At 43.4% G+C, this 25,684-nt stretch overlaps 1 protein-coding gene across 2 annotated transcripts in view; it reads left to right on the top strand.

Annotated features, from left to right (window-relative positions):
* Window positions 1-25,684, top strand: part of LOC139563451 (uro-adherence factor A-like) — a 52,842-nt gene that overhangs the window by 16,375 nt on the left and 10,783 nt on the right. Inside the window, exon 3 of one of the 2 annotated variants that reach the window (XM_071382138.1) lies at window positions 1,454-2,372. The exons of the other annotated variant lie outside the window; for it this stretch is intronic. Coding sequence (XP_071238239.1) covers window positions 1,454-2,039 — 586 coding nt within the window. The 3' untranslated portion in view covers window positions 2,040-2,372. Of the gene's footprint in view, window positions 1-1,453; window positions 2,373-25,684 lie in introns of those variants that run through there. 2 annotated transcript variants of the gene reach the window in all.

Genomic DNA, 25,684 nt, shown 5'->3' on the forward strand with positions numbered 1-25,684 from the left:
TTCTGTCTCCTGTCTGTTTGTAATGTTTCTGATCCTGTGTTCTGTCTCTTCTGTCTCCTGTCTGTTTGTAATGTGTCTGATCCTCTGTGTTTCTGTCTCTTCTGTCTCCTGTCTGTTTGTAATGTTTCTGATCCTGTGTTCTGTCTCTTCTGTCTCCTGTCTGTTTATAATGTTTCTGATCCTGTGTTCTGTCTCTTCTGTCTCCTGTCTGTTTGTAATGTTTCTGATCCTCTGTGTTCTGTCTCTTCTGTCTCCTGTCTGTTTGTAATGTTTCTGATCCTCTGTGTTCTGTCTCTTCTGTCTCCTGTCTGTTTGTAATGTTTCTGATCCTCTGTGTTCTGTCTCTTCTGTCTCCTGTCTGTTTGTAATGTTTCTGATCCTGTGTGTTCTGTCTCTTCTGTCTCCTGTCTGTTTATAATGTTTCTGATCCTGTGTTCTGTCTCTTCTGTCTCCTGTCTGTTTGTAATGTTTCTGATCCTCTGTGTTCTGTCTCTTCTGTCTCCTGTCTGTTTGTAATGTTTCTGATCCTCTGTGTTCTGTCTCTTCTGTCTCCTGTCTGTTAGTAATGTTTCTGATCCTGTGTTCTGTCTCTTCTGTCTCCTGTCTGTTTATAATGTTTCTGATCCTGTGTTCTGTCTCTTCTGTCTCCTGTCTGTTTGTAATGTTTCTGATCCTCTGTGTTCTGTCTCTTCTGTCTCCTGTCTGTTTGTATTGTTACTGATCCTGTGTTCTGTCTCTTCTGTCTCCTGTCTGTTTATAATGTTTCTGATCCTCTGTGTTCTGTCTCTTCTGTCTCCTGTCTGTTTGTAATGTTTCTGATCCTCTGTGTTCTGTCTCTTCTGTCTCCTGTCTGTTTGTAATGTTTCTGATCCTCTGTGTTCTGTCTCTTCTGTCTCCTGTCTGTTTGTATTGTTACTGATCCTGTGTTCTGTCTCTTCTGTCTCCTGTCTGTTTGTAATGTTTCTGATCCTCTGTGTTCTGTCTCTTCTGTCTCCTGTCTGTTTGTAATGTTTCTGATCCTGTGTTCTGTCTCTTCTGTCTCCTGTCTGTTTGTAATGTTTCTGATCCTCTATGTTCTGTCTCTTCTGTCTCCTGTCTGTTTGTAATGTTTCTGATCCTGTGTTCTGTCTCTTCTGTCTCCTGTCTGTTTGTAATGTTTCTGATCCTCTATGTTCTGTCTCTTCTGTCTCCTGTCTGTTTGTAATGTTACTGATCCTGAGTTCTGTCTCTTCTGTCTCCTGTCTGTTTGTAATGTTTCTGATCCTCTGTGTTCTGTCTCTTCTGTCTCCTGTCTGTTTGTAATGTTTCTGATCCTCTGTGTTCTGTCTCTTCTGTCTCCTGTCTGTTTGTAATGTTTCTGATCCTCTGTGTTCTGTCTCTTCTGTCTCCTGTCTGTTTGTAATGTTTCTGATCCTCTGTGTTCTGTCTCTTCTGTCTCCTGTCTGTTGTTCAGGTTCGGCCTGGAGAACCACCAGTATGCCATGGCTGTCTTACTCACCCAACAGCAGTGCACCCAAAATGGAGCTATCTTTGATGTAGGTGTGCAACCTCAGGTTGTCCAGAACAGACTACAGCATTATAGAGTCTACATAGGAGACCGGCTCATCGCAGCCATACCTGACACCTTCCATGCTGAGTACCTTCTGTTGGGGCATGATAAAACCAACCCCAGCAAAATGCAGACTCTGTTAACAGCAGCAAAGCCTAATGACTGCATCGTCTTCTTCTCCAACTACTCTCCCTGTCTGGAGAGATGCAACTTCCCTGATGGAGCAACAAGCATTCTCCCCTTCATGACCGTCTTCAACGGCTGGAACGCCAACCGGAAGGCCTTTGTCTTCTCCTCGGTTTGGGACCCTACAAGGCACCATCCAGGAGTGACCAACCCCTCTAAGCAGCAGGTGTTTGACTCCTTCAGGAGGATAGATGGATACCTGCCTTTATATCGCTGTGTCAGATTCCAGGGACGAAACACATGTTACCGTTGTGTCACTGCCAACACAAATCCTGAGACCAATGACTGTCTGTATGGATACTAATAGTGTACACTGTCTGTATGGATACTAATAGTGTACACTGTCTGCATGGATACTAATAGTGTACACTGTCTGTATGGATACTAATAGTGTACACTGTCTGGATGGTGGAAATATAGAACTGTATATTTTCTTTCTTTCCCTCTCTCTGTTCATCTCTCTCTCTCTGTCCATCCCTCTCTCTCTGTCCATCCCTCTCTCTCTGTCCATCCCCCTCTCTCTGTCCATCCCTCTCTCTCTGTCCATCCCCCTCTCTCTGTCCATCACTCTCTGATCATCTCTCTCTCTGTCCATCTCTCTCTCTACACAGTTCATTAAAGTTCACCATAGCATAAACACTACTGTCTCCATCATTACTGTTGTTGGTATTTCTGTCTTTATTAGGTTTTATTACACTGACATAAACACTGCATGACAGAGAGACCATGGCCTTCCTGTTTCCCTGCATCTTCTGAGAACAAAAAGGTTGAACGTAGAGGACTATAAACAGTCCTGTAAATGTTGTTGAAAACACTTGAAATATGGTGAGACTGATGGAGTTCAGATTTGGACCCACGGAAACAAACACACACCCTAATGAACATGTACTAGGTTTTCCCAAGAGAATTCTGGTCAGTCATCGTCTCAGCGGTGTACATTCCCCCTCAAGCAGACACCAAGACGGCCCTTAAGGAACTTCACTGGACTCTATGTAAACTGGAAACCATTTATCCTTAGGCTGCATTTATTGTAGCTGGGGATTTTAACAAAGCAAATTTGAGAACAAGGCTACCTAAATTCTATCAGCATATTTATTGCACTATACGCCGGGGTAATACATTCGATCACTGCTACCCTTACTTCCACGATGTGTTATGACTGTTAGGTATGCGTCACTGGCTGTAAGGGAGTCAGGCGCAGGAGAGCAGAATTTTGGTAGCAAACGGAGCCTTTTATTTAGGAGAACAAAACACACGGCACTAAGAACAGTAAACACAGTACGGGTAGACATAACCCAGCGCAACCAGTCTAACGTGCGCATACACCAAACACTGAACCATTTCACACACAGACATGGGGGGAACAGAGGGTTAAATACACAACAAGTAATGAGGGAAAGGTACACCAGGTGTGTGGGAAAACAAGACAAAACAAATGGAAAATGAACGGTGGATCGGCGATGGCTAGAAGACCGGTGACGTCGACCGCCGAACAAGGAGAGGAACCGACTTCGACGGAAGTCGTGACAATGACGTTATGACAATAACCGAAGGAGATATCCACACACATGTAGCTGTGTAATATATAGTCCTTATAACTATTCATATTCTCCTAACTATATTTATATGGTTGATTCTGTATCTACAGACTGTCTACAGACTCTATATCGTTGTATAAGATCACATTCTGTCAGTTCAGGGACTTTTAACCCTTTATGTCCTGGAGTGAATAGGTATTGCAGGGTTTAGTTCCAACCAAGCACCACACCTGTCTTCACTAATCATCTCACAAATTGTTCTATAGAGAAACTGGTAGCAGGAGTCCACCTTCTGGAAGACAAGTTGATGATGAGTGAGACAAGAGCTGGACAAAAAATACTGGATCAGGTCAAAATGTGTGACGTCTGCTTTTTTTAATATTCAGAACATAATATTTTGTGTGTTATCTTTCTTCATGGCCAACATGGCAGGTTGATTGGTTAACTCTTTACTTGAAGGGGGTACATAAGTCATCTGGGCTTCCGAGTGGTGCAGTTGTCTAAGGCACCACATTTCAGTGCAAGAGAGGTCACTACAGTCCCTGGTTCAAATCCAGGCTGCATCACATTTGGCTGTGATTGACAGTACCATAGGGTGATACGTAGAGAACGTCACTTCCTGTTGAATCTGCAGACGTGTTGCTGTGCGTTTTGTTGCTGTGCGTTTTGCTGCCAACTTTGCTTTACTTTGCTAGCTGACAACTTTACGTTTTTTTGTTTTGTTTTTGTTTTTAATTACCGTTTATATTTTTAGTTTTTCCATCGCAACTTTTTTCCCTCATTCAACTTTTTCACTCCGGACGCTTTATCTGGACATGGTTCGTCAACACCTTCAACAGCCGAAGCTAAGTAGTAACATTAACATGATGTCTTCTAATTGCAGTCGCTGTACTCATAATATACAGGAGAACGATCGCCTTACGGCGAGAATAGCTGTGCTGCAAGCCCAGCTTCAGACGCAATCGTTAGGCAAGGGTAATTTCAGTGTAGGAAAGGAAGAAACAGCGTCTGTGCCACCAGTAAGTACAGATAGTAACGTTAGTATAAACCCCCCCGCACAGTCCCCGCAGCCGGACAACTTTCTCATGGCTTCTGGAGGGAAATGCTGTTGGAATGCTCAACCGGTGTCGCTCATTCAGCCGACAGAAACTTTCAACCGGTTCTCCCCATTATGTAGCGAGTCGGAGTCTGAGTCTGAGTCTTCTCTTGTCTCTACTCCTCCCGTTACGGGGTCTGAGACGCCGAAGGCTCCCACCATTAGCTCTGACAAATTGAAAACCCTAGTCACCCCTCCATTACCCGCAGTATTAGACTTAAAACGAATCACCCAGCGATCATACACTGTTTACCAGGGGGCAGGGCTACCGACGTTAAGGCTAATCTAAAGATGGTGCTGGCTAAAGCTAAATCTGGCGAGTGTAGAGAGTATAGAGATATTGTTATCCACGTCGGCACCAACGATGTTAGAATGAAACAGTCAGAGGTCACCAAGTGCAACATAGCTTCAGCGTGTAAATCAGCTAGAAAGATGTGTCGGCATCGAGTAATTGTCTCTGGCCCCCTCCCAGTTAGGGGGAGTGACGAGCTCTACAGCAGAGTCTCAGCACTCAATCGCTGGTTGAAAACTGTTTTCTGCCCCTCCCAAAAGATAGAATTTGTAGATAATTGGCCCTCTTTCTGGGACTCACCCACAAACAGGACCAAGCCTGACCTGCTGAGGAGTGACGGACTCCATCCTAGCTGGAGGGGTGCTCTCATCTTATCTACCAACATAGATAGGGCTCTATTTCCTCTAGCCCCACAATGAAATAGGGTGCAGGCCAGGCAGCAGGCTGTTAGCCTACCTGCCAGCTTAGTGGAGTCTGCCAATAGCACAGTCAGTGTAGTCAGCTCAGCCATACCCATTGAGACTGTGTCTGTGCCTCGACCTAGGTTGGGCAAAACTAAACATGGCGGTGTTCGCCTTAGCAATCTTATTAGGATAAAGACCTCCTCCATTCCTGCCATTATTGAAAGAGATCGTGATACCTCACATCTCAAAATAGGGTTACTTAATGTTAGATCCCTCACTTCAAAGGCAGTCATAGTCAATGAACTAATCACTGATCATAATCTTGATGTGATTGGCCTGACTGAAACATGGCTTAAGCCTGATGAATTGACTGTGTTAAATGAGGCCTCACCTCCTGGTTACACTAGTGACCATATCCCCCGTGCATCCCGCAAAGGCGGAGGTGTTGCTAACATTTACGATAGCAAATTTCAATTTACAAAAAAAAAAAATGGCGTTTTCGTCTTTTGAGCTTCTAGTCATGAAATCTTTGCAGCCTACTCAATCACTTTTTATAGCTACTGTTTACAGGCCTCCTGGGCCATATACAGCATTCCTCTCTGAGTTTCCTGAATTCCTATCAGACCTTGTAGTCATAGCAGATCATATTCTAATTTTTGGTGATTTTAATATTCACATGGAGAAGTCCACAGACCCACTCCAAAAGTCTTTCGGAGCCATCATCGACTCAGTGGGTTTTGTCCAACATGTCTCTGGACCTACTCACTGCCACAGTCATACTCTGGACCTAGTTTTGTCCCATGGAATAAATGTTGTAGATCTTAATGTTTTTCCACATAATCCTGGACTATCGGACCACCATTTTATTACGTTTGCAATCGCAACAAATAATCTGCTCAGACCGCAACCAAGAAGCATCAAAAGTCGTGCTATAAATTCTCAGACAACACAAAAATTCCTTGATGCCCTTCCAGACTCCTTCTGCCTACCCAAGGACGTCAGAGGACAAAAATCAGTTAACCACTTAACTGAGGAACTCAATTTAACCTTGCGCAATACCCTAGATGCAGTTACACCCCTAAAAACGAAAAACATTTGTCATAAGAAACTAGCTCCCTGGTATACAGAAAATACCCGAGCTTTGAAGCAAGCTTCCAGGAAATTGGAACGGAAATGGCGCCACACCAAACTGGAAGTCTTCCGACTAGCTTGGAAAGACAGTACCGTGCAGTACCGAAGAGCCCTCACTGCTGCTCGATCATCCTACTTTTCCAACTTAATCGAGGAAAATAAGAACAATCCAAAATTTCTTTTTGATACTGTTGCAAAGCTAACTAAAAAGCAGCATTCCCCAAGAGAGGATGGCTTTCACTTCAGCAGTAATAAATTCATGAACTTCTTTGAGGAAAAGATCATGACCATTAGAAAGCAAATTACGGACTCCTCTTTGAATCTGCGTATTCCTCCAGGGCTTAGCTGTCCTGGATCTGCACAGCTCTGCGAGGGCCTGGGATCGGGAGAGACACTTAAGTGTTTTAGTACTATATCTCTTGACACAATGATGAAAATAATCATGGCCTCTAAACCTTCAAGCTGCATACTGGATCCTATTCCTACTAAACTGCTGAAGGAGCTGCTTCCTGTGCTTGGCCCTCCTATGTTGAACATAATAAACAGCTCTCTATCCACTGGATGTGTACCAAACTCACTAAAAGTGGCAGTGATAAAGCCTCTCTTGAAAAAGCCAAACCTTGACCCGGAAAATATAAAAAACTATCGGCCTATATCGAATCTTCCATTCCTCTCAAAAATTTTAGAAAAAGCTGTTGCGCAGCAACTCACTGCCTTCCTGAAGACAAACAATGTATACGAAATGCTTCAGTCTGGTTTTAGACCCCATCATAGCACTGAGACTGCACTTGTGAAGGTGGTAAATGACCTTTTAATGGCGTCAGACCGAGGCTCTGCATCTGTCCTCGTGCTACTAAACCTTAGTGCTGCCTTTGACACCATCGATCACCACATTCTTTTGGAGAGACTGGAAACCCAAATTGGTCTACACGGACAAGTTCTGGCCTGGTTTAGATCTTACCTGTCGGAAAGATATCAGTTTGTCTCTGTGAATGGTCTGTCCTCTGACAAATCAACTGTACATTTCGGTGTTCCTCAAGGTTCCGTTTTAGGACCACTATTGTTTTCACTATATATTTTACCTCTTGGGGATGTTATTCGAAAACATAATGTTAACTTTCACTGCTATGCGGATGACACACAGCTGTACATTTCAATGAAACATGGTGAAGCCCCAAAATTGCCCTCGCTAGAAGCCTGTGTTTCAGACATAAGGAAGTGGATGGCTGAAAACTTTCTACTTTTAAACTCGGACAAAACAGAGATGCTTGTTCTAGGTCCCAAGAAACAAAGATTCATCTTGATGGTTGTAAAGTCGTCTCAAATAAAACTGTGAAGGACCTCGGCGTTACTCTTGACCCTGATCTCTCTTTTGACGAACATATCAAGACTGTTTCAAGGACAGCTTTTTTCCATCTACGTAACATTGCAAAAATCAGAAATTTTCTGTCCAAAAATGATGCAGAAAAATTAATCCATGCATTTGTTACTTCTAGGTTAGACTACTGCAATGCTCTACTTTCCGGCTACCCGGATAAAGCACTAAATAAACTTCAGTTAGTGCTAAATATGGCTGCTAGAATCCTGACTAGAACCAAGAAATTTGATCATATTACTCCAGTGCTAGCTTCCCTACACTGGCTTCCTGTTAAGGCAAGGGCTGATTTCAAGGTTTTACTGTTAACCTATAAAGCGTTACATGGGCTTGCTCCTACCTATCTTTCCGAGTTGGTCCTGCCGTACATACCAATACGTACGCTACGGTCACAAGACGCAGGCCTCCTAATTGTCCCTAGAATTTCTAAGCAAACAGCGGGAGGCAGGGCTTTCTCCTATAGATCTCCATTTTTATGGAACAGTCTGCCTACCCATGTGAGAGACGCAGACTCGGTCTCAACCTTTAAGTCTTTACTGAAGACTTATCTCTTCAGTAGGTCATATGATTGAGTGTAGTCTGGCCCAAGAGTGTGAAGGTGAACGGAAAGGCTCTGGAGCAACGAACCGCCCTTGCTGTCTCTGCCAGGCCGGTTCCCCTCTCTCCACTGGGATTCTCTGCCTCTAACCCTGTTACAGGGGCTGAGTCACTGGCTTGCTGGTGCTCTTTCATGCCGTCCCTAGGAGGGGTGCGTCACTTGAGTGGGTTGAGTTACTGACGTGATCTTCCTGTCTGGGTTGGCGCCCCCCCTTGGTTTGTGCTGTGGTGGAGATCTTTGTGGGCTATACTCGGCCTTGTCTCAGGATTGTAAGTTGGTGGTTGAGGATATCCCTCTAGTGGTGCGGGGGCTGTGCTTTGGCAAAGTGGGTGGGGTTATATCCTTCCTGTTTGGCCCTGTCCGGGGGTTTCTTCGGATGGGGCCACAGTGTCTCCTGACCGCTCCTGTCTCAGCCTCCAGTATTTATGCTGCAGTAGTTTATGTGTCGGGGGGCTAGGGTCAGTTGGTTATACCTGGAGTACTTCTCCTGTCTTATCCAGTGTCCTGTGTGAATTTAAGTATGCTCTCTCTAATTCTCTCGTTCTCTCTTTCTCTCTGAGAACCTGAGCCCTAGGACCATACGTCAGGACTACCGGGCATGATGACACCTTGCTGTCCCCAGTCCGCCTGGCCTTGCTGCTATTCCAGTTTCAACTGTTCTGCCTGCGGTTACGGAACCCCTACCTGTCCCAGACCTGCTGTTTTCAACTCTTAATGATCGGCTATGAAAAGCCAACTGAGATTTATTCCTGATTATTATTTGACCATGCTTGTCATTTATGAACATTTTGAAAATCTTGGCTCTCTCTAATTTTCTCCTTCTCTCTTTCTTTCTCTCGGAGGACCTGAGCCCTAGGACCATACGTCGGGACTACCGGCCGTGGTGACTCCTTGCTGTCCCCAGTCCGCCTGGCCTTGCTGCTATTCCAGTTTCAACTGTTCTGCCTGCGGTTATGGAACCCCTACCTGTCCCAGACTTGCTGTTTTCAACTCTTAATGATCGGCTATGAAAAGCCAACTGAGATTTATTCCTGATTATTATTTGACCATGCTTGTCATTTATGAACATTTTGAAAATCTTGGCTCTCTCTAATTTTCTCCTTCTCTCTTTCTTTCTCTCGGAGGACCTGGGCCCTAGGACCATGCGTCGGGACTGCCGCCCGTGGTGACTCCTTGCTGTCCCCAGTCCGCCTGGCCTTGCTGCTATTCCAGTTTCAGCTGTTCTGCCTGCGGTTATGGAACGCCACCTGTCCCAGACCTGTTGTTTTTCAACTCTTAATGATCAGCTATGAAAAGCCAACTGAAAATTATTCATGATTATTATTTGAACATGCTTGTCACTTATGAACATTTTTGAACATCTTGGCATAGTTCTGTTATAATCTCCACCCGGCACAGCCAGAAGAGGACTGGCCACCCCTCATAGCCTGGTTCCTCTCTAGGTTTCTTCCTAGGTTTTGGCCTTTCTAGGGAGTTTTTCCTAGCCACCGTGCTTCTACACCTGCATTACTAGCTGTTTGGGGTTTTAGGCTGGGTTTCTGTACAGCACTTCGAGATATTAGCTGATGTACGAAGGGCTATATAAAATAAAATTGATTGATACACAATTGGTCCAGGTTTGACCGGGGTAGGTCGTTGTTGTAAATAAGAATTTGTTCTTAACTGAATTGCCTGGTAAATAAAACATTATTTGAAGTGTTGTGGTTGCAGGGTCACTTGGCACTAAAGCCACTTGTTTTGGGGTGTTGCTATAGGCCACCAAGTGCTAACAGTCAGAATCTAAATAATGTGTGTGAAATGCTTGATAGTGTATGTGATGTAAACAGAGAGGTCTACTTTCTTGGGGACCTGAATATTGACTGGTTTTCACAACACAATTTCACGCTTGTGTTCTATACAGAACCCTGTCAAAGGCCTTGTGTTCTATACAGAACCCTGTCTAAGGCCTTGTGTTCAATACAGAACCCCGACAAATGGCCTTGTGTTCTTTACAGAAGTCTGACAAACGATCTTGAAATCTATACGGAACCCCGACAAAAGGCCTTGTGTTCTATACAGAACCCCGACAAACGGCCTTGTGTTCTATTCAGAACACTGTCAAAGGCCTTGTGTTCTATACAGAACCTTGACAATTGGACTTGTTTTTTACATAGAACCCTAACAAACGTCCTTGTGTTCTATACAGAACCCTGACAAATGGCCTTGTGTTATATACAGAAACCTGACAAACGATCTTGAAATCTTTACGGAACCCTGACAAAAGGCTGTGTGTTCTATGCAGAACCCTGACAAATGGCCTTGTGTTCTATACAGAAACCAGAAAAACGGTCTTGTTTTCAATACAGAACCCTGACAAACAACCTTGTGTTCTATACAGAACCCTGACAAACAACCTTGTGTTCTATACAGAACCCTGACAAACGGCCTTGTGATCTGTATAGAACCATTACAATCGGCCATGTGTTCTGTACAGAACCCTGACAAAAGGCCTTGTGTTCTATACAGAACCCTGACAAACGGCCTTGTGTTCTAAACAGAACCCTGATAAAGGGCCTTGTGTTCTATACAGAACCCTGACAAAAGGCCTTGTGTTCTATACAGAACCCCGACAAAAGGCCTTGTGTTCTACACAGAACCCTGACAAAAGGCTGTGTGTTCTATGCAGAACCCTGACAAAAGGCCTTGTGTTCTATACAGAACCCCGACAAAAGGCCTTGTGTTCTACACAGAACCCTGACAAAAGGCTGTGTGTTCTACACAGAACCCTGACAAAAGGCCTTGTGTTCTATACAGAACCCTGACAAACAGCATTGTGTTCTAAACAGAACCCTGACAAACGGCATTGTGTTCTATACAGAACCCTGACAAACGGCATTGTGTTCTAAACAGAACTCTGACAAAAGGCATTGTGTTCTACACAGAACCCTGACAAATGGCATTGTGTTCTATACAGAACCCTTACAAATGGCCTTGTGTTCTATACAGAACCCTGACAAACGGCCTTGTGTTCTATACAGAACCCCGACAAAAATCCTTGTGTTCTACACAGAACCCTGACAAATGGCCTTGTGATCTATACAGAACCCTGACAAATGGCCTTGTGTTCTATACAGAACCCTGACAAATGGCCTTGTGTTCTATACAGAACCCTGACAAATGGCCTTGTGTTCTATACAGAACCCCATCAAAAGGCCTTGTGTTCTATACAGAAACCAGAAAAACAGCTTGTGTTCTATACAGAACCCCAACAAAAGGCCTTGTGTTCTATACAGAAACCAGAAAAACGGCCTTGTTTTCTATACAGAACCCTGACAAACGGCATTGTGTTCTATACAAAACCCTGACAAATGGCATTGTGTTCTAAACAGAACCCCGACAAGCGGCCTTGTGTTCTATACAGAACCCTGACAAATGGCATTGTGTTCTATACAGAACCCTGACAAACGGCATTGTGTTCTATACAGAACCCTGACAAACGGCATTGTGTTCTAAACAGAACCCTGACAAATTGCCTTGTGTTCTAAACAGAACCCTGACAAACGGCCTTGTGTTCTATACAGAACCCTGACAAACGGCATTGTGTTCTATACAGAACCCTGACAAACGGCATTGTGTTCTATACAGAACCCTGACAAACGGCATTGTGTTCTATACAGAACCCCAACAAAAGGCATTGTGTTCTATACAGAACCCTGACAAATGGCCTTGTGTTCTAAACAGAACCCTGACAAACGGCCTTGTGTTCTATACAGAACCCTGACAAAATGCCTTGTGTTCTATACAGAACCCCGACAAGCGGCCTTGTGTTCTATACAGAACCCTGACAAACGGCATTGTGTTCTATACAGAACCCCAACAAAAGGCATTGTGTTCTATACAGAACCCTGACAAATGGCCTTGTGTTCTAAACAGAACCCTGACAAATGGCCTCATGTCAACGATGACATTTGAAAGGAAACAAAAGGAAGAGGGTCTTTGAGAACTCCAACCTTTGCAGCATCATTATAGACACAGTTAGAAACATGACCTTCTAGATGCCATTTAAATATCTTCTCCAGCTAATATTTATTTCCCCCCCTTTTACAGCAGGTGTGAGTCTTGGTGAATCAAACACTACAGGCAGAAATACTACAGGCAATGTCAACCTGCCTGAAATGTGCAACAGACTGCAAGGGTGCAGTGGGAGGTTCACTGAGCAACGGGAATGAGGGGATGAAAGAGGTCATAAATAGTTAAAAGCATCAAAGCCTTTTTTTGGTTCATTGTATATCCATGTCTTTACTGAAGTCTGTGCTAGAAATGCATGTTGTTGTCTTGTACATCTATTTTATGGTGCAATAAAGGTGTTCATTTAATTGCATATCATCTTTTACACGGACAGAGGTTTACACGATGCTGTTCCACGATACAGCTCTAATTGTGTTACACATCATGACAGTAGCCAACAGTAGTACAGACCCTTAGTCTGGAAGATACATGTTGCATCTTGGGTAGAATGGTATTATACATATCGGGTTTCTTTTCAAGTGTGGGCAACATCAAAGGTCCTGGTTGATACACTACATGGCCAAAAGTATGTGGACACCTGGTCGTCGAACATCTAATTTCAAAATCACGGGCATTAATATGGAGTTGGTCCCCCATTTGCTGCTATAACAGCCTCCACTCTTCTGGGAAGGCTTTTCACTAGATGTTGGAACATTGCTGCAGGGACTTGCTTCCATTCAGCGACAAGAAGTGAGGTTGGGCACTGATGTTTGGCGATTAGGCCTGGCTCACAGTCGGCGTTACAATTCACTCCAAAGTTGTTCCATTGGGTTGAGGTCAGGTTCTTCCACACCGATCTGGACAAACCATTTCTGTATGGACCTCGCCTTGTGCATGGCGGCATTGTCATGTTAAAAAAGGAAAGGGCCCAAACTGTTGCCACAAAGTTGGAAGCACAGAATCGTCTAGAAAGTCATTGTATCTTGTAGCATTAAGATTTGCCAGATGGTGAAGCGTGATTCCACTGCTCCAGAGTCCAATGGTGGTGAGCTTTACACCACTCCGGCCGACACTTGGCATTGAGCATGGTGATCTTAGGCTTGTGTGCGGCTGCTCGGCCATGGAAACCCATTTCATGAAGCTCCCGACGAACAGTTATTGTGTTGACGTTGCTTCCAGAGGCAGTTTGGAACTTGGTAGTGAGTGTTGCAACCGAGGACAGATGAGTTTTACGCGCTACAGCACTCTGCAGTCCCTTTCTGTGAGCTTGTGTGGCCTACCTCTTCGCGGTTGAGACGTTTTTTCTCCTAGACGTTTCCATTTCAGAATAACAGCACGTACAGTTGACCAGGGCAGCTCTAGCAGGGCAGAAATATGATGAACTGACTTGTTGGAAAGGTGGCATCCTTTCACGTTGTCATGTTGAAAGTCACTGAGCTCTTCAGTAAGGCCATTATACTGCATATTTGTGTCTATGGAGATCGCATGGCTGTGTGCTCGATTTTATACACCTGTCAGCAACAGGTGTGTTTGAAATAGACTAAGCATACTTTTGTATATATACAGTGGCAAGAAAAAGTATGTGAACCGTTTGGAATTACCTGAACTTCTGCATTTATTGGTCATTACATTTGATCTGATCTTCATCTAAGTCACACAATAGACAAAGATTGTGTGCTTAAACTAATAACACACAAATTATTGTATTGTTATTGTCTATATTGAATACATCATTTAAACATTCACAGTGAAGGTTGTAAAAAGTATGTGAACCCCTAGGCTAAGAACTTCTCCAAAAGCTCATTGGAGTCAGGAGTCAGCTAACCTGGAGTCCAATCAATGAGACGAGATTGGAGATGTTGGTTAGAGCTGCCTTGCCCTATAAAAAACTATTTATTTTGAGTTTGCTGTTCACAAGAAGCATTGCCTGATGTGACCCATGCCTCGAACAAAAGAGATCTCAGAAGACCTAAGACTAAGAATTGTTGACTTGCATAAAGCTGGAAAGGGTTACAAAAGTATCTCTAAAAGCCTTGATGTCTATCAGTCCATGGTAAGACAAATTGTCTATAAATGAAGAAAGTTCAGCACAGTTGCTACTCACCATAGGAGTGGCCGTCCTGCAAAGATGACTGCAAGAGCACAGCGCAGAACGCTCAATGAGGTTAAGAAGAATCCTAGAGTGTCAACTAAAGACTTACAGAAATCTCTGGAACATGCCAACATCTCTGTTGACGAGTCTACGATACGTAAAACACTAAACAAGAATGGTGTTCATGGGAGGACACCACGGAAGAAGCCACTGCTGTGCAAAAAAAACATTGCTGCACGTCTGAAGTTTGCAAAAGTGCACCTAGATGTTCCACAGAACTACTGGCAAAATACTCTGTGGACAGATGAAACTACAGTTGAGTTGTTTGGAAGGAACACACTGTGTGAAAAAAAAGGCACAGCACACCAACATAAAAACCTCATCCCAACAGTAAAGTATGGTGGAGGGAGCATCATGGTTTGGGGCTGCTTTGCTGCCTCAGGGTCTGGACAGCTCGCTATCATCAACAGAAAAATGAATTCCCAAGGATATCAAGACATTTTGCAGAATAATGTTAGGCTATCTGTTTACCAATTGAAGCTCGACAGAAGTTGGGTGACGCAGCAGGACAACGACCCAAAACACAGAAGTAAATCAACAACAGAAGAAAATACACCTTCTGGAGTGGCCCAGCTAGAGTCCTGACCTCAACCCGATTGAGATGCTGTGGCATGATCTCAATATGTCACATCTCAATATGTGATCTGTTTCACCTATCCTTGTGATTGTCTCCAGGCAAGAAGGCATCACTTATGTTCCCTGGTGTATATGTCCCTGTGTTTCCTGTCTCTCTGTAACAGTTCGTCTTGTTGTTTTTCATGTCAACCAGCGTGTTTTCCCATTTTCCTGCTTCTATTCTCTTTTTCTAGTCCTCCCAGTTTTGACCCTTGCCTGTTTCTGGACTCTGTACCCACCTGCCGGACCATTCTGCCTACCCTGACCTCAAGCCTGTCTGCCACTCTGTACCTCCTGGACTCTGAACTGGTTTTGACCTTTTGCCTGTCCACAACCATTTCCTGCCTACCAATTTTGGATTATTTAATAAATATCAAAGACTCAAACCATCTGCATCTGTGTCTCGCCTTGCGCCCTTATAAAATAGAGCAGTTCACACCAGACATCCCAAGAATATTGCTGAACTGAAACAGTTTTGGAAAGAGGAATGGTCCAAAATTCCTCCTGATCGTTGTGCAGGTCTGATCCACAACTACAGGAAATGTTTGGTTGAGGTTATTGCTGCCAAAGTTGTCACGTTCTGACCATAGTTATTGTGTGTTTTACTTGTTTTAGTGTTGGTCAGGACGTGAGCTGGGTGGGCATTCTATGTTGTGTGTCTAGTTTGTCTGTTTCTATGTTTGGCCTAATATGGTTCTCAATCAGAGGCAGGTGTTTTGTGTTGTCTCTGATTGGGATATTTAGGTGGCTCATATTTAGGTGGCTTGTTTTGTGTTGGGGTTTGTGGGTGGTTGTCTTCTGTCTTTGTGTTCTGCACCAGATAGGACTGTCTCGGTTTTCACATTTGTTATTTTGTATTTTGTATAGTGTTCACGTTATCGTCTCTTTGTTTATTAAATATGTTGAACACTAGCCGCGCTGCATTTTGGTCCTCTCCTTCACCAACGGAAGAAAACCGTTACAAAAGGAGGGTCAACCAGTTATTACATTCAAGGGTTCACATACTTTTCCCACCCTGCACTTTGGATTTTTATATAAATATAGACATGAAAACGTATTATTGTTTGTGTGTTATTAGTTTAAGCAGACTGTGTTAGTCTATTGTTGTGACCTAAATGCAGATCAAATGTTATGACCAATTCATGCAGAAATCCAGATATTTCCAAAGGGTTCACATATTTTGTCTAGCCACTGTAGTGTAGTTTGTTTTCTAGTCTTAGCTCAGGTTATTATCCTTATTTTATGTAAAGAAGCCTACATTACTAAGCTACTTGTAAACATATTGTATTGGGTGTCGTCATCGGATGAAGAGGAATCGGACCAAAGCGTAGCGTGGTAAGTGTTCATGACTTTTTATTTAAACTGAACACTAAACAAAAATAACAAAGTGAATAACCGAAACCGAAACAGTCCTGTCAGGTGCAAAACACTAAACAACTACCCACAAAAAACCATGTGGGAAAACGCTACCTAAGAACGGTTCCCAATCAACCGTAGTGATGGTTCCCAATCAGAGACAACGATAGTCAGCTGTCCCTGATTGAGAACCATACCCGGCCAAAACAAAGAAATGTAAACATAGAAAAAGGAACATAGAATGCCCACCCAAATCACACCCTTACCAAACTAAAATAGAGACATAAAAAGCTCTCTACGGCCAGGGCGTGACACATATAATCAACAAACTTCATGGATTGGTGACAATCCCTGTTGAATTCATGGATTGGTGATAATCCCTGTTGAGTTTATGGATTGGTGATAATCCCTGTTTGAATTCATGGATTGGTGATAATCCCTGTTGAATTCATGGATTGGTGATAATCCCTGTTGAATTCATGGATTGGTGATAATCCCTGTTGAATTCATGGATTGGTGATAATCCCTGTTGAGTTGACGGATTGGTGATAATCCCTGTTGAATTCATGGTGTGTTCTGGTAAACTTGGATGGGCTCAGTGAATTGTTCTTTACTTCCTATGGTATGTAGATAAATGTGACTGCAGAGACCACTTCCTGTGTTTGATTAAAGATAGGAAGCGCCAAAAGACAGGAAATGGTGCAAGAGGCCCTTCTAGCCACTGGCCCTCTCCGGCTCTGCTGTCCAATTAATCTGTCTAATACATTTAATAACTCATGAATATGATGTCACTTCCTGGAAACAGTCCACATTCATTACAAATGTTCTGTAAAAAGACTCCTATTATCAAAAGGCTAACAATCAACCCACATTTAAAGATGTAAATGGAGGTTTAGTTGCTAATATGTCATAGTTTGAATTGAATGTTGGCTGTCTGGTTCAGACATTAAATTATATATGAATCTTTTCCCTTATAAATATCTTACTATCAAATTAAAATACACAACAACAAAAAAAAACAGTTTTAGGCAACAATGCTTTTGATCATGGATTTGGGGAGGTGTGCACATTTTGTGGTACCAGAACTTCCCCCTCCTTTGCCCAGCCCTGATAGAGAGCTCCTGGCCAAGGTAACAGTTTGTATTAATATGGCGTGGCAGTGCCCTCTGCTGGCACAACAGGAGTCTGCAGAGACACTGAGCCAATCCCAAATCATCCCTCATGCATAAACTGGTATACAGTAAGCAATATGGTGAAACTTCTACCTAGCCTATCAGAGGGCAAGGTGGAGCCATTACCAGATTGTTTATACCAATCAAATCCTCTCAGATTGTCACAAGTGCATAGGGCACAGCCCCCCCCCCCCCATCCCTTTATCAAGGGTGTGAACAATTAAGTAAATTAGATATTTATGTATTTCATTTTGAAGAAATTAGCAAACATTTCTAAAACCAGGTTTCCCCCTTGTCATTATGGGGTATTGTGTGTAGAAATAAGTATTTAATATATTTATAATTCAAGCTGTAACAACAACATGGGGAATAAATGAAGGGGAGTGAATACTTTGTGAAGGCTCTGTAAGAGTGGTTGAGTGGGAGTCGGTGCAGAAAGTCTCTTGAGAAGCAAGTGTGAAGAGTCAGTGAACACAGTCTCTAAGGTGCAGGTGATTGTCTGTGGTCTATTGCACTGATGTTCTGGGTAGGGCTGTGGTGGACATGGACGGTTGCTCCAGTTTAACTCCCCATAAGAGCACTTGCCCCTTCTTCCCCTGGTCTGCTGACACAATCAGGTCCTCAAAAATGAGGAGAGCGCCAGGGTTGGGAGGTTATTTAAAAATAATTATCTGGCTCTGTCTCCACATCAGAAGAGTTATTTTGACCAACTGGCCAAAGCCTGTGAAATTACAGGAGACTAAGTCATTCTGCCCAATAAACAAATGGTCTTGAACACTGGAATCCCAAAACTAAAAAACTACACACTAAAACATCACTTTTGTCACTCATAACTCAGTACTGTATTTAATTGTATGGATTGGTTTACATTTATAAACAAACCTGTCTCTATGGCGACGCAGCCTTCTCTTTTTTATGTCCCGTTCCTTTGCCCTGTCAGGGGTGTTCAACAACAACTTATGCCTCTGTCTTTCAGTCCAATAGCGATGTGCAGCTGCATCAGTGTTGTGTATTAACAGTGGTTATATGTTACAGTCAGTGGTGGCGACCCGTTATTCAGGTCCCCACCTGTTTATCAAATCAAATCATCAAATCAAATTTTATTAGTCACATACACATTGTTAGCAGATGTTAATGCGAGTGTAGCGAAATGCTTGTGCTTCTAGTTCCGACAATGCAGTAATAACCAACAAGTAATCTAACCTAACAATTCCACAACTACTACCTTATACACACACACAAGTGTAAAGGGATAAAGAATATGTACATAAAGATATATGAATGAGTGGTGGTACAGAACGGCATGGCAAGATGCAGTAGATGGTATAGAGTACGGTATATACATATGAGATGAGTACTGTAGGGTATGTAAACATAAAGTGGCATAGTTTAAAGTGGCTAGTGGTACATGTATTACATAAAGATGGCAAGATGCAGTAGATGATATAGAGTACAGTATATACATATGAGATGGGTAATGTAGGGTATGTAAACATTATATTAAGTGGCATTGTTTAAAGTGGCTAGTGGTACATTTTTACATAATTTCCATCAATTCCCATTTTTAAAGTGGCTGGAGTTGAGTCAGTATGTTGGCAGCGGCCGCTAAATGTTAGTGGTGGCTGTTTAACAGTCTGATGGCCTTGAGATAGAAGCTGTTTTTCAGTCTCTCGGTCCCTGCTTTGATGCACCTGTACTGACCTCGCCTTCTGGATGATAGCGGGGTGAACAGGCAGTGGCTTGGGTGGTTGTTGTCCTTGATGATCTTTATGGCCTTCCTGTGACATCGGGTGGTGTAGGTGTCCTGGAGGGCAGGTAGTTTGCCCCCGGTGATGCGTTCTGCAGACCTCACTACCCTCTGGAGAGCATTACGGTTGTGGGCGGAGCAGTTGCCGTACCAGGCGGTGATACAGCCCGACAGGATGCTCTCGATTGTGCATCTGTAGAAGTTTGTGAGTGCTTTTGGTGACAAGCCGAATTTCTTCAGCCTCCTGAGGTTGAAGAGGCGCTGCTGCGCCTTCTTCACAACGCTGTCTGTGTGGGTGGACCAATTCAGTTTGTCCGTGATGTGTACACCGAGGAACTTAAAACTTTCCACCTTCTCCACTACTGACCCGTCGATGTGGATAGGGGGGTGCTCCCTCTGCTGTTTCCTGAAGTCCACAATCATCTCTTTTGTTTTGTTGACGTTGAGTGTGAGGTTATTTTCCTGACACCACACTCCGAGGGCCCTCACCTCCTCCCTGTAGGCCGTCTCGTCGTTGTTGGTAATCAAGCCTTCCACTGTAGTGTCATCCGCAAACTTGATGATTGAGTTGGAGGCGTGCATGGCCACGCAGTCGTGGGTGAACAGGGAGTACAGGAGAGGGCTCAGAACGCACCCTTGTGGGGCCCCAGTGTTGAGGATCAGCGGGGTGGAGATGTTGTTACCTACCCTCACCACCTGGGGGCGGCCCGTCAGGAAGTCCAGGACCCAGTTGCACAGGGCGGGGTCGAGACCCAGGGTCTCGAGCTTGATGACGAGTTTGGAGGGTACTATGGTGTTAAATGCTGAGCTGTAATCGATGAACAGCATTCTCACATGGGTATTCCTCTTGTCCAGATGGGTTAGGGCAGTGTGCAGTGTGGTTGCGATTGCGTCGTCTGTGGACCTATTGGGTCGGTAAGCAAATTGGAGTGGGTCTAGGGTGTCCGGTAGGGTGGAGGTGATATGGTCCTTGACTAGTCTCTCAAAGCACTTCATGATGACGGAAGTGAGTGCTACGGGGCGGTAGTCGTTTAGCTCAGTTACCTTAGCTTTCTTGGGAACAGGAACAATGGTGGCCCTCTTGAAGCATGTGGGAACAGCAGACTGGGATAAGGATTGATTGAATATGTCCGTAAACACACCAGCCAGCTGGTCTGCGCATGCTCTGAGGACGCGGCTGGGAATGCCGTCTGGGCCTGCAGCCTTGCGAGGGTTAACACGTTTAAATGTTTTACTCACCTCGGCTGCAGTGAAGGAGAGCCCGCAGGTTTTGGTAGGGGGCCGTGTCAGTGGCACTGTATTGTCCTCAAAGCGGGCAAAAAAGTTGTTTAGCCTGTCTGGGAGCAAGACATCCTGGTCCGCGACGGGGCTGGTTTTCTTTTTGTAATCCGTGATTGACTGTAGACCCTGCCACATACCTCTTGTGTCTGAGCTGTTGAATTGCGACTCGATTTTGTCTCTGTACTGGGACTTAGCCTGTTTGATTGCCTTGCGGAGAGAATAGCTACACTGTTTGTATTCGGTCATGCTTCCGGTCACCTTGCCCTGGTTAAAAGCAGTGGTTCGCGCTTTCAGTTTCACGCGAATGCTGCCGTCAATCCACGGTTTCTGGTTTGGGAATGTTTTAATCGTTGCTGTGGGTACGACATCGTCAATGCACTTCCTAATGAACTCGCTCACCGAATCAGCATATTCGTCAATATTGTTGTTGGACGCAATGCGGAACATATTCCAATCCGCGTGATCGAAGCAGTCTTGAAGCGTGGATTCAGATTGGTCGGACCAGCGTTGAACAGACCTGAGCGCGGGAGCTTGTTGTTTGAGTTTCTGTTTGTAGGCTGGAATCAACAAAATGGAGTCGTGGTCAGCTTTTCCGAAAGGGGGGCGGGGGAGGGCCTTATATGCGTCGCGGAAATTAGTATAACAATGATCCAGGGTTTTTCCAGCCCTGGTAGCACAATCGATATGCTGATAGAATTTAGGGAGTTTTGTTTTTAGATTAGCCTTGTTAAAATCCCCAGCTACGATGAATGCAGCCTCAGGGTGTGTGGTTTCCAGTTTACAAAGAGTCAGATAAAGTTCGTTCAGGGCCATCGATGTGTCTGCTTGGGGGGGAATATATACGGCTGTGATTATGATTGAAGAGAATTCCCTTGGTAGATAATGCGGTCGACATTTGATTGTGAGGAGTTCTAGATCAGGTGAACAGAATGACTTGAGTTCCTGTGTGTTGTTATGATGATCACACCACGTCTCGTTAATCATAAGGCATACCCCCCCGCCCCTCTTCTTACCGGAAAGATGTTTGTTTCTGTCGGCGCGATGCATGAAGAAACCAGCTGGCTGCACCGACTCCGTTAGCGTCTCTTGAGTTAGCCATGTTTCCGTGAAGCAGAGCACGTTGCAATCCCTGATGTCTCTCTGGAATGCTACCCGTGCTCGGATTTCATCAACCTTATTGTCAAGAGACTGGACATTGGCGAGTAGTATGCTAGGGAGTGGAGCGCGATGTGCCCGTCTCCGAAGCCTGACCACGAGACCGCCTCGTTTGCCCCTTTTTCGGCGTCGCACAGGGTCGCCGGCTGGGATCAGATCCATTGTATTGGGTGGAAGGCAAAACACTGGATCCGTTTCGGGAAAGTCATATTCCTGGTAGGAACGATGATGAGTTGACGTTAATCGTATATTCAGTAGTTCCTCCCGACTGTATGTAATGAAACCTAAGATTACCTGGGGTACCGATGTAAGAAATAACACATAAAAAAACAAAATACTGCATATTTTCCAAGGAACGCGAAGCGAGGCGGCCATCTCTTTTCGGCGCCGGAAATAACCAATAGCATGTTATTTTGGCATGAATATGTGTCACATATCAGTTTGCAAACAATGTAAAAAATATAATTATAATTGAGTTAATTAATAAAGCCTCCATACAAACATTGTCTCTTGTTTGCTTTCTTGAGTAAGGCAGCTCCAAAATGTTTCAGTAATGATGGGTGCAAGGCTGCCCTTCATTACGCACACTAGTCACCATCATTATGCGTAGACACAGTTTGTTCCCTCTGTCTGCATTAATGTCGGTGTGTGTTCTTGTCCAGACGCTGTTCTGTTCCGATCCATGTCCGTTGAAAATTAAATGTTCATTTCCTGTACCTGTTTCTCCTCAAAATCCAGGTTGTAATGAAAACTAATGAGACTGTAGCGACTGTATTGGCATGAAAATCTGGGGTGTAAACTAAGTTTGTATTCAAGCGTTGATTGACATGGTAATCTACCAACAGTATTGGAGAAAAGTTGAAAAGACTGACCCCTCTGACGTTGTACGTTACATTGTGGCGTGTCACGAAGTAACGTACTGCATGCATTATTCAACTCATTGTGTGCCATACAACCTCTGTCCACCAGGGGCAGCTCTTCTCTTGTAGATTATAAACAAGAAATGATCAATCGTGAGTGTAATGGTGAGTGTAAAGTTAATTACTTGTGAGTAATTGTAATTTTTTTTGTATCATCACTGCTAGCCATCATGACTCTCAAAAAGTTTGACAGCCACAGTTTACTTGTGAAGAGTAATTTTGCGCCGCCCTAAAAACCCTATTCAAATTCGACAGAATCCTTCAAATAGGTATGTAATGAGACATATCAACTTTTTGTTGTTTTATTTACATTTTAGAGGTGATAAATTGGACAAATCGAGTGAAAAATTGGAAAAGTAATTTCCCCAAACAACGTATCTCCCGCTTTCAGTATCACTCAGTAGCTTTCGCTTCCCCCTCCGCTATTTTTAAAAGGACCAGGCGGAGCTCCATTGTCTTCTTCAATCATGCAGAGACGGGCATTATGAAGGTCTCGTCAATGATTTTACTGGAAAGGGGAGAGATTGTGCTTTACAATGGTATTCATGTGACAGTTGACCTGGAAGTATTACATTTTTTTGGGGCCGCTAAAATTAAGTCAAGTGTACGGAACACTGCTTTGCCTCTTATCCACTGGTCGTCCCTTTATGACATACTTTGTACATCTCAAATGTCAGTATTAACCACGTTTGTACCTGTTAGGGCTAGGGGGCAGTGTTCGGAAGTTCAGAGAGTCTGACATGCCCAAAGTAAACTGCCTGTTACTCAGGCCCAGAAGCTAGGATATGCATATCATTGGTTGTATTCGATAGCAAACATTTTGAGGTTTCTAAAACTGTTAACATAATGTTTGTGAGTATAACAGAATTGATATGCCAGGTCGAAAACCCGATCAAAATCCATCCAGAAAATGTGATTTTTTTGATGTCACCATTTTTCCATTGACTTGCTCTTGACTATAGAGGGATTTAGCTCCCAGATTGCAGTTCCCATGGCAACCACTAGATGTCAACAGTCTTTAGACATTGTTTCAGACTTGTTATTTGAAAAACAATCAAGAAGAAGACGTTTTTCCAAGTGTCTGTTGAAACACACTACTGGTTTGCACGCTCTTCGTTATTTTTCTTTCCTATTGAATACGCTATTGTCCGGTTGAAATATTATCCTTTATTTATATATTTGAGGATTAATTAGAAACATCGTTTGACTTGTTTCCACGAACTTTACTGGTACTTTTGGAATTTATTTGTCTGCATGTTTGAACGCCTTTGAACAGGTGGATTACTGAACAAAACGCACCAGCAAAACAGAGTTTTTGGGATATAAAGAGGGACTTTATCAACAAAAAAAAACATTTATTGTGGAGCTGGGACCCTTGGGTTTGCCAACAGCGGAAGATCTTCAAAGGTAAGTGATCTATTTTATCGCTATTATTGAGATTTGTGACACCTGTGCTGGTTATGAAAGTATTTTAATTGAGGAAGTATGCAGGGCGCTGTCTTCAGACAATCAAATGCTAAGTGGGGGTCTGACTTTTTTCGTTTAAGGATCTGCCAAATGCTATGCTTTAAACCTTTTTGAAATCTGACAACGCTGTTAGATTACCAAGATTCTAAGCTTTTGAATCATGTATGACACTTGTATTTCCATCAATGTTTAATATTACGATTTTTTATTTTGAAATTGGCGCTCTGCAATTTCACCGGATGTTGTCGCAGGACTGATCCCTAAGAAGTTTTTAAGCAAGTCAGCCATATCAATTATGGTTTAATAAAAGGCAGTAAATGAGGCTGAATGAACTGTTTTGCTGCCAGACAAGGCCCCTCTGATAGCCAGGTGTAACAGTGGTAAGGTGTTGGAACTGTTGTTGGGACTCTACTGTTGAAACAGCTGTATGTCGGCCCTAACAGTTTGTGGGTACCGTTTGGCACCGTTATAGTACAATTAATGTATTGTATTGTGTTGTGTAGTTGCTTTGCTGGCATGCATCCTCAAATGTTTTATGTATTTTCCCCACCAAGATTTACATACTAACATCGATGCGAAGATGTCATTTTAACACAAAGAAACGTGGGAGAATGCAGTTGTCCTTAAGTGGGGGTCTGACTTTTTTGGTTTAAGGATCCGCCCGTTTTTTTTCAATTTTCGCCTAAAACGGCCAAATCTAACCGCCTGTACCTCCGGACCTAGGATACGCAGGATATGCATATTCTTGATACCATTTGATTGGAAACATTTCGAAGTTTGTGGAAATGTGAAATGAATGTAGGAGAATATAACACATTAGATCTGGTAAAAGATAATACAAAGAAAAAAAACATGAGTTTATTTGTATTTTTTTGTTCCATCATATTTGAAATGCAAGAGAACGGCCACAATGTATTATTCCAGCCCAAGTGCAATTTAGATTTTGGCCACTAGATAGCATCAGTGTATTTGCAATGTTTTAGACTGATCCAATGAACCATTTCATTTATATTCAAAATGTTGTATCAAGACTGCCCAAATGTGCCTATTTGGTTTATTAATAACTCTTCATGTTCAAAATTGTGCACTATCCTCAAACAATAGCCTGCTATTATTTCACTGTAATAGCTACTGTAAATTGGACAGTGCAGTTAGATTAACAAGAATTTAAGCTTTCTGACAATATCAGATATGTCTATGTCATAGGAAATGTTCTTGTTACTTACAACCTCATGCTAATCGCATTAGCCTACGTTAGCTCATGTTGGTATCAACACAGGGTTAACAGTTAGTGACTGTAACATGTTGGTAACAACACAGGGTTAATGGTTAGTGACTGTAACATGTTGGTATCAACACAGGGTTAACAGTTAGTGACTGTAACATGTTGGTATCAACACAGGGTTAATGGTTAGTGACTGTAACATGTTGGTAGCAACACAGGGTTAACAGTTAGTGACTGTAACATGTTGGTATCAACACAGGGTTAATGGTTAGTGACTGTAACATGTTGGTATCAACACAGGGTTAACAGTTAGTGACTGTAACATGTTGGTATCAGCACAGGGTTAACAGTTAGTGACTGTAACATGTTGGTAGCAACACAGGGTTAACAGTTAGTGACTGTAACATGTTGGTATCAACACAGGGTTAATGGTTAGTG

Source organism: Salvelinus alpinus, chromosome 34 (genome assembly GCF_045679555.1).
Source record: "Salvelinus alpinus chromosome 34, SLU_Salpinus.1, whole genome shotgun sequence".
NCBI classification, from domain to species: Eukaryota; Metazoa; Chordata; class Actinopteri; order Salmoniformes; family Salmonidae; genus Salvelinus; species Salvelinus alpinus.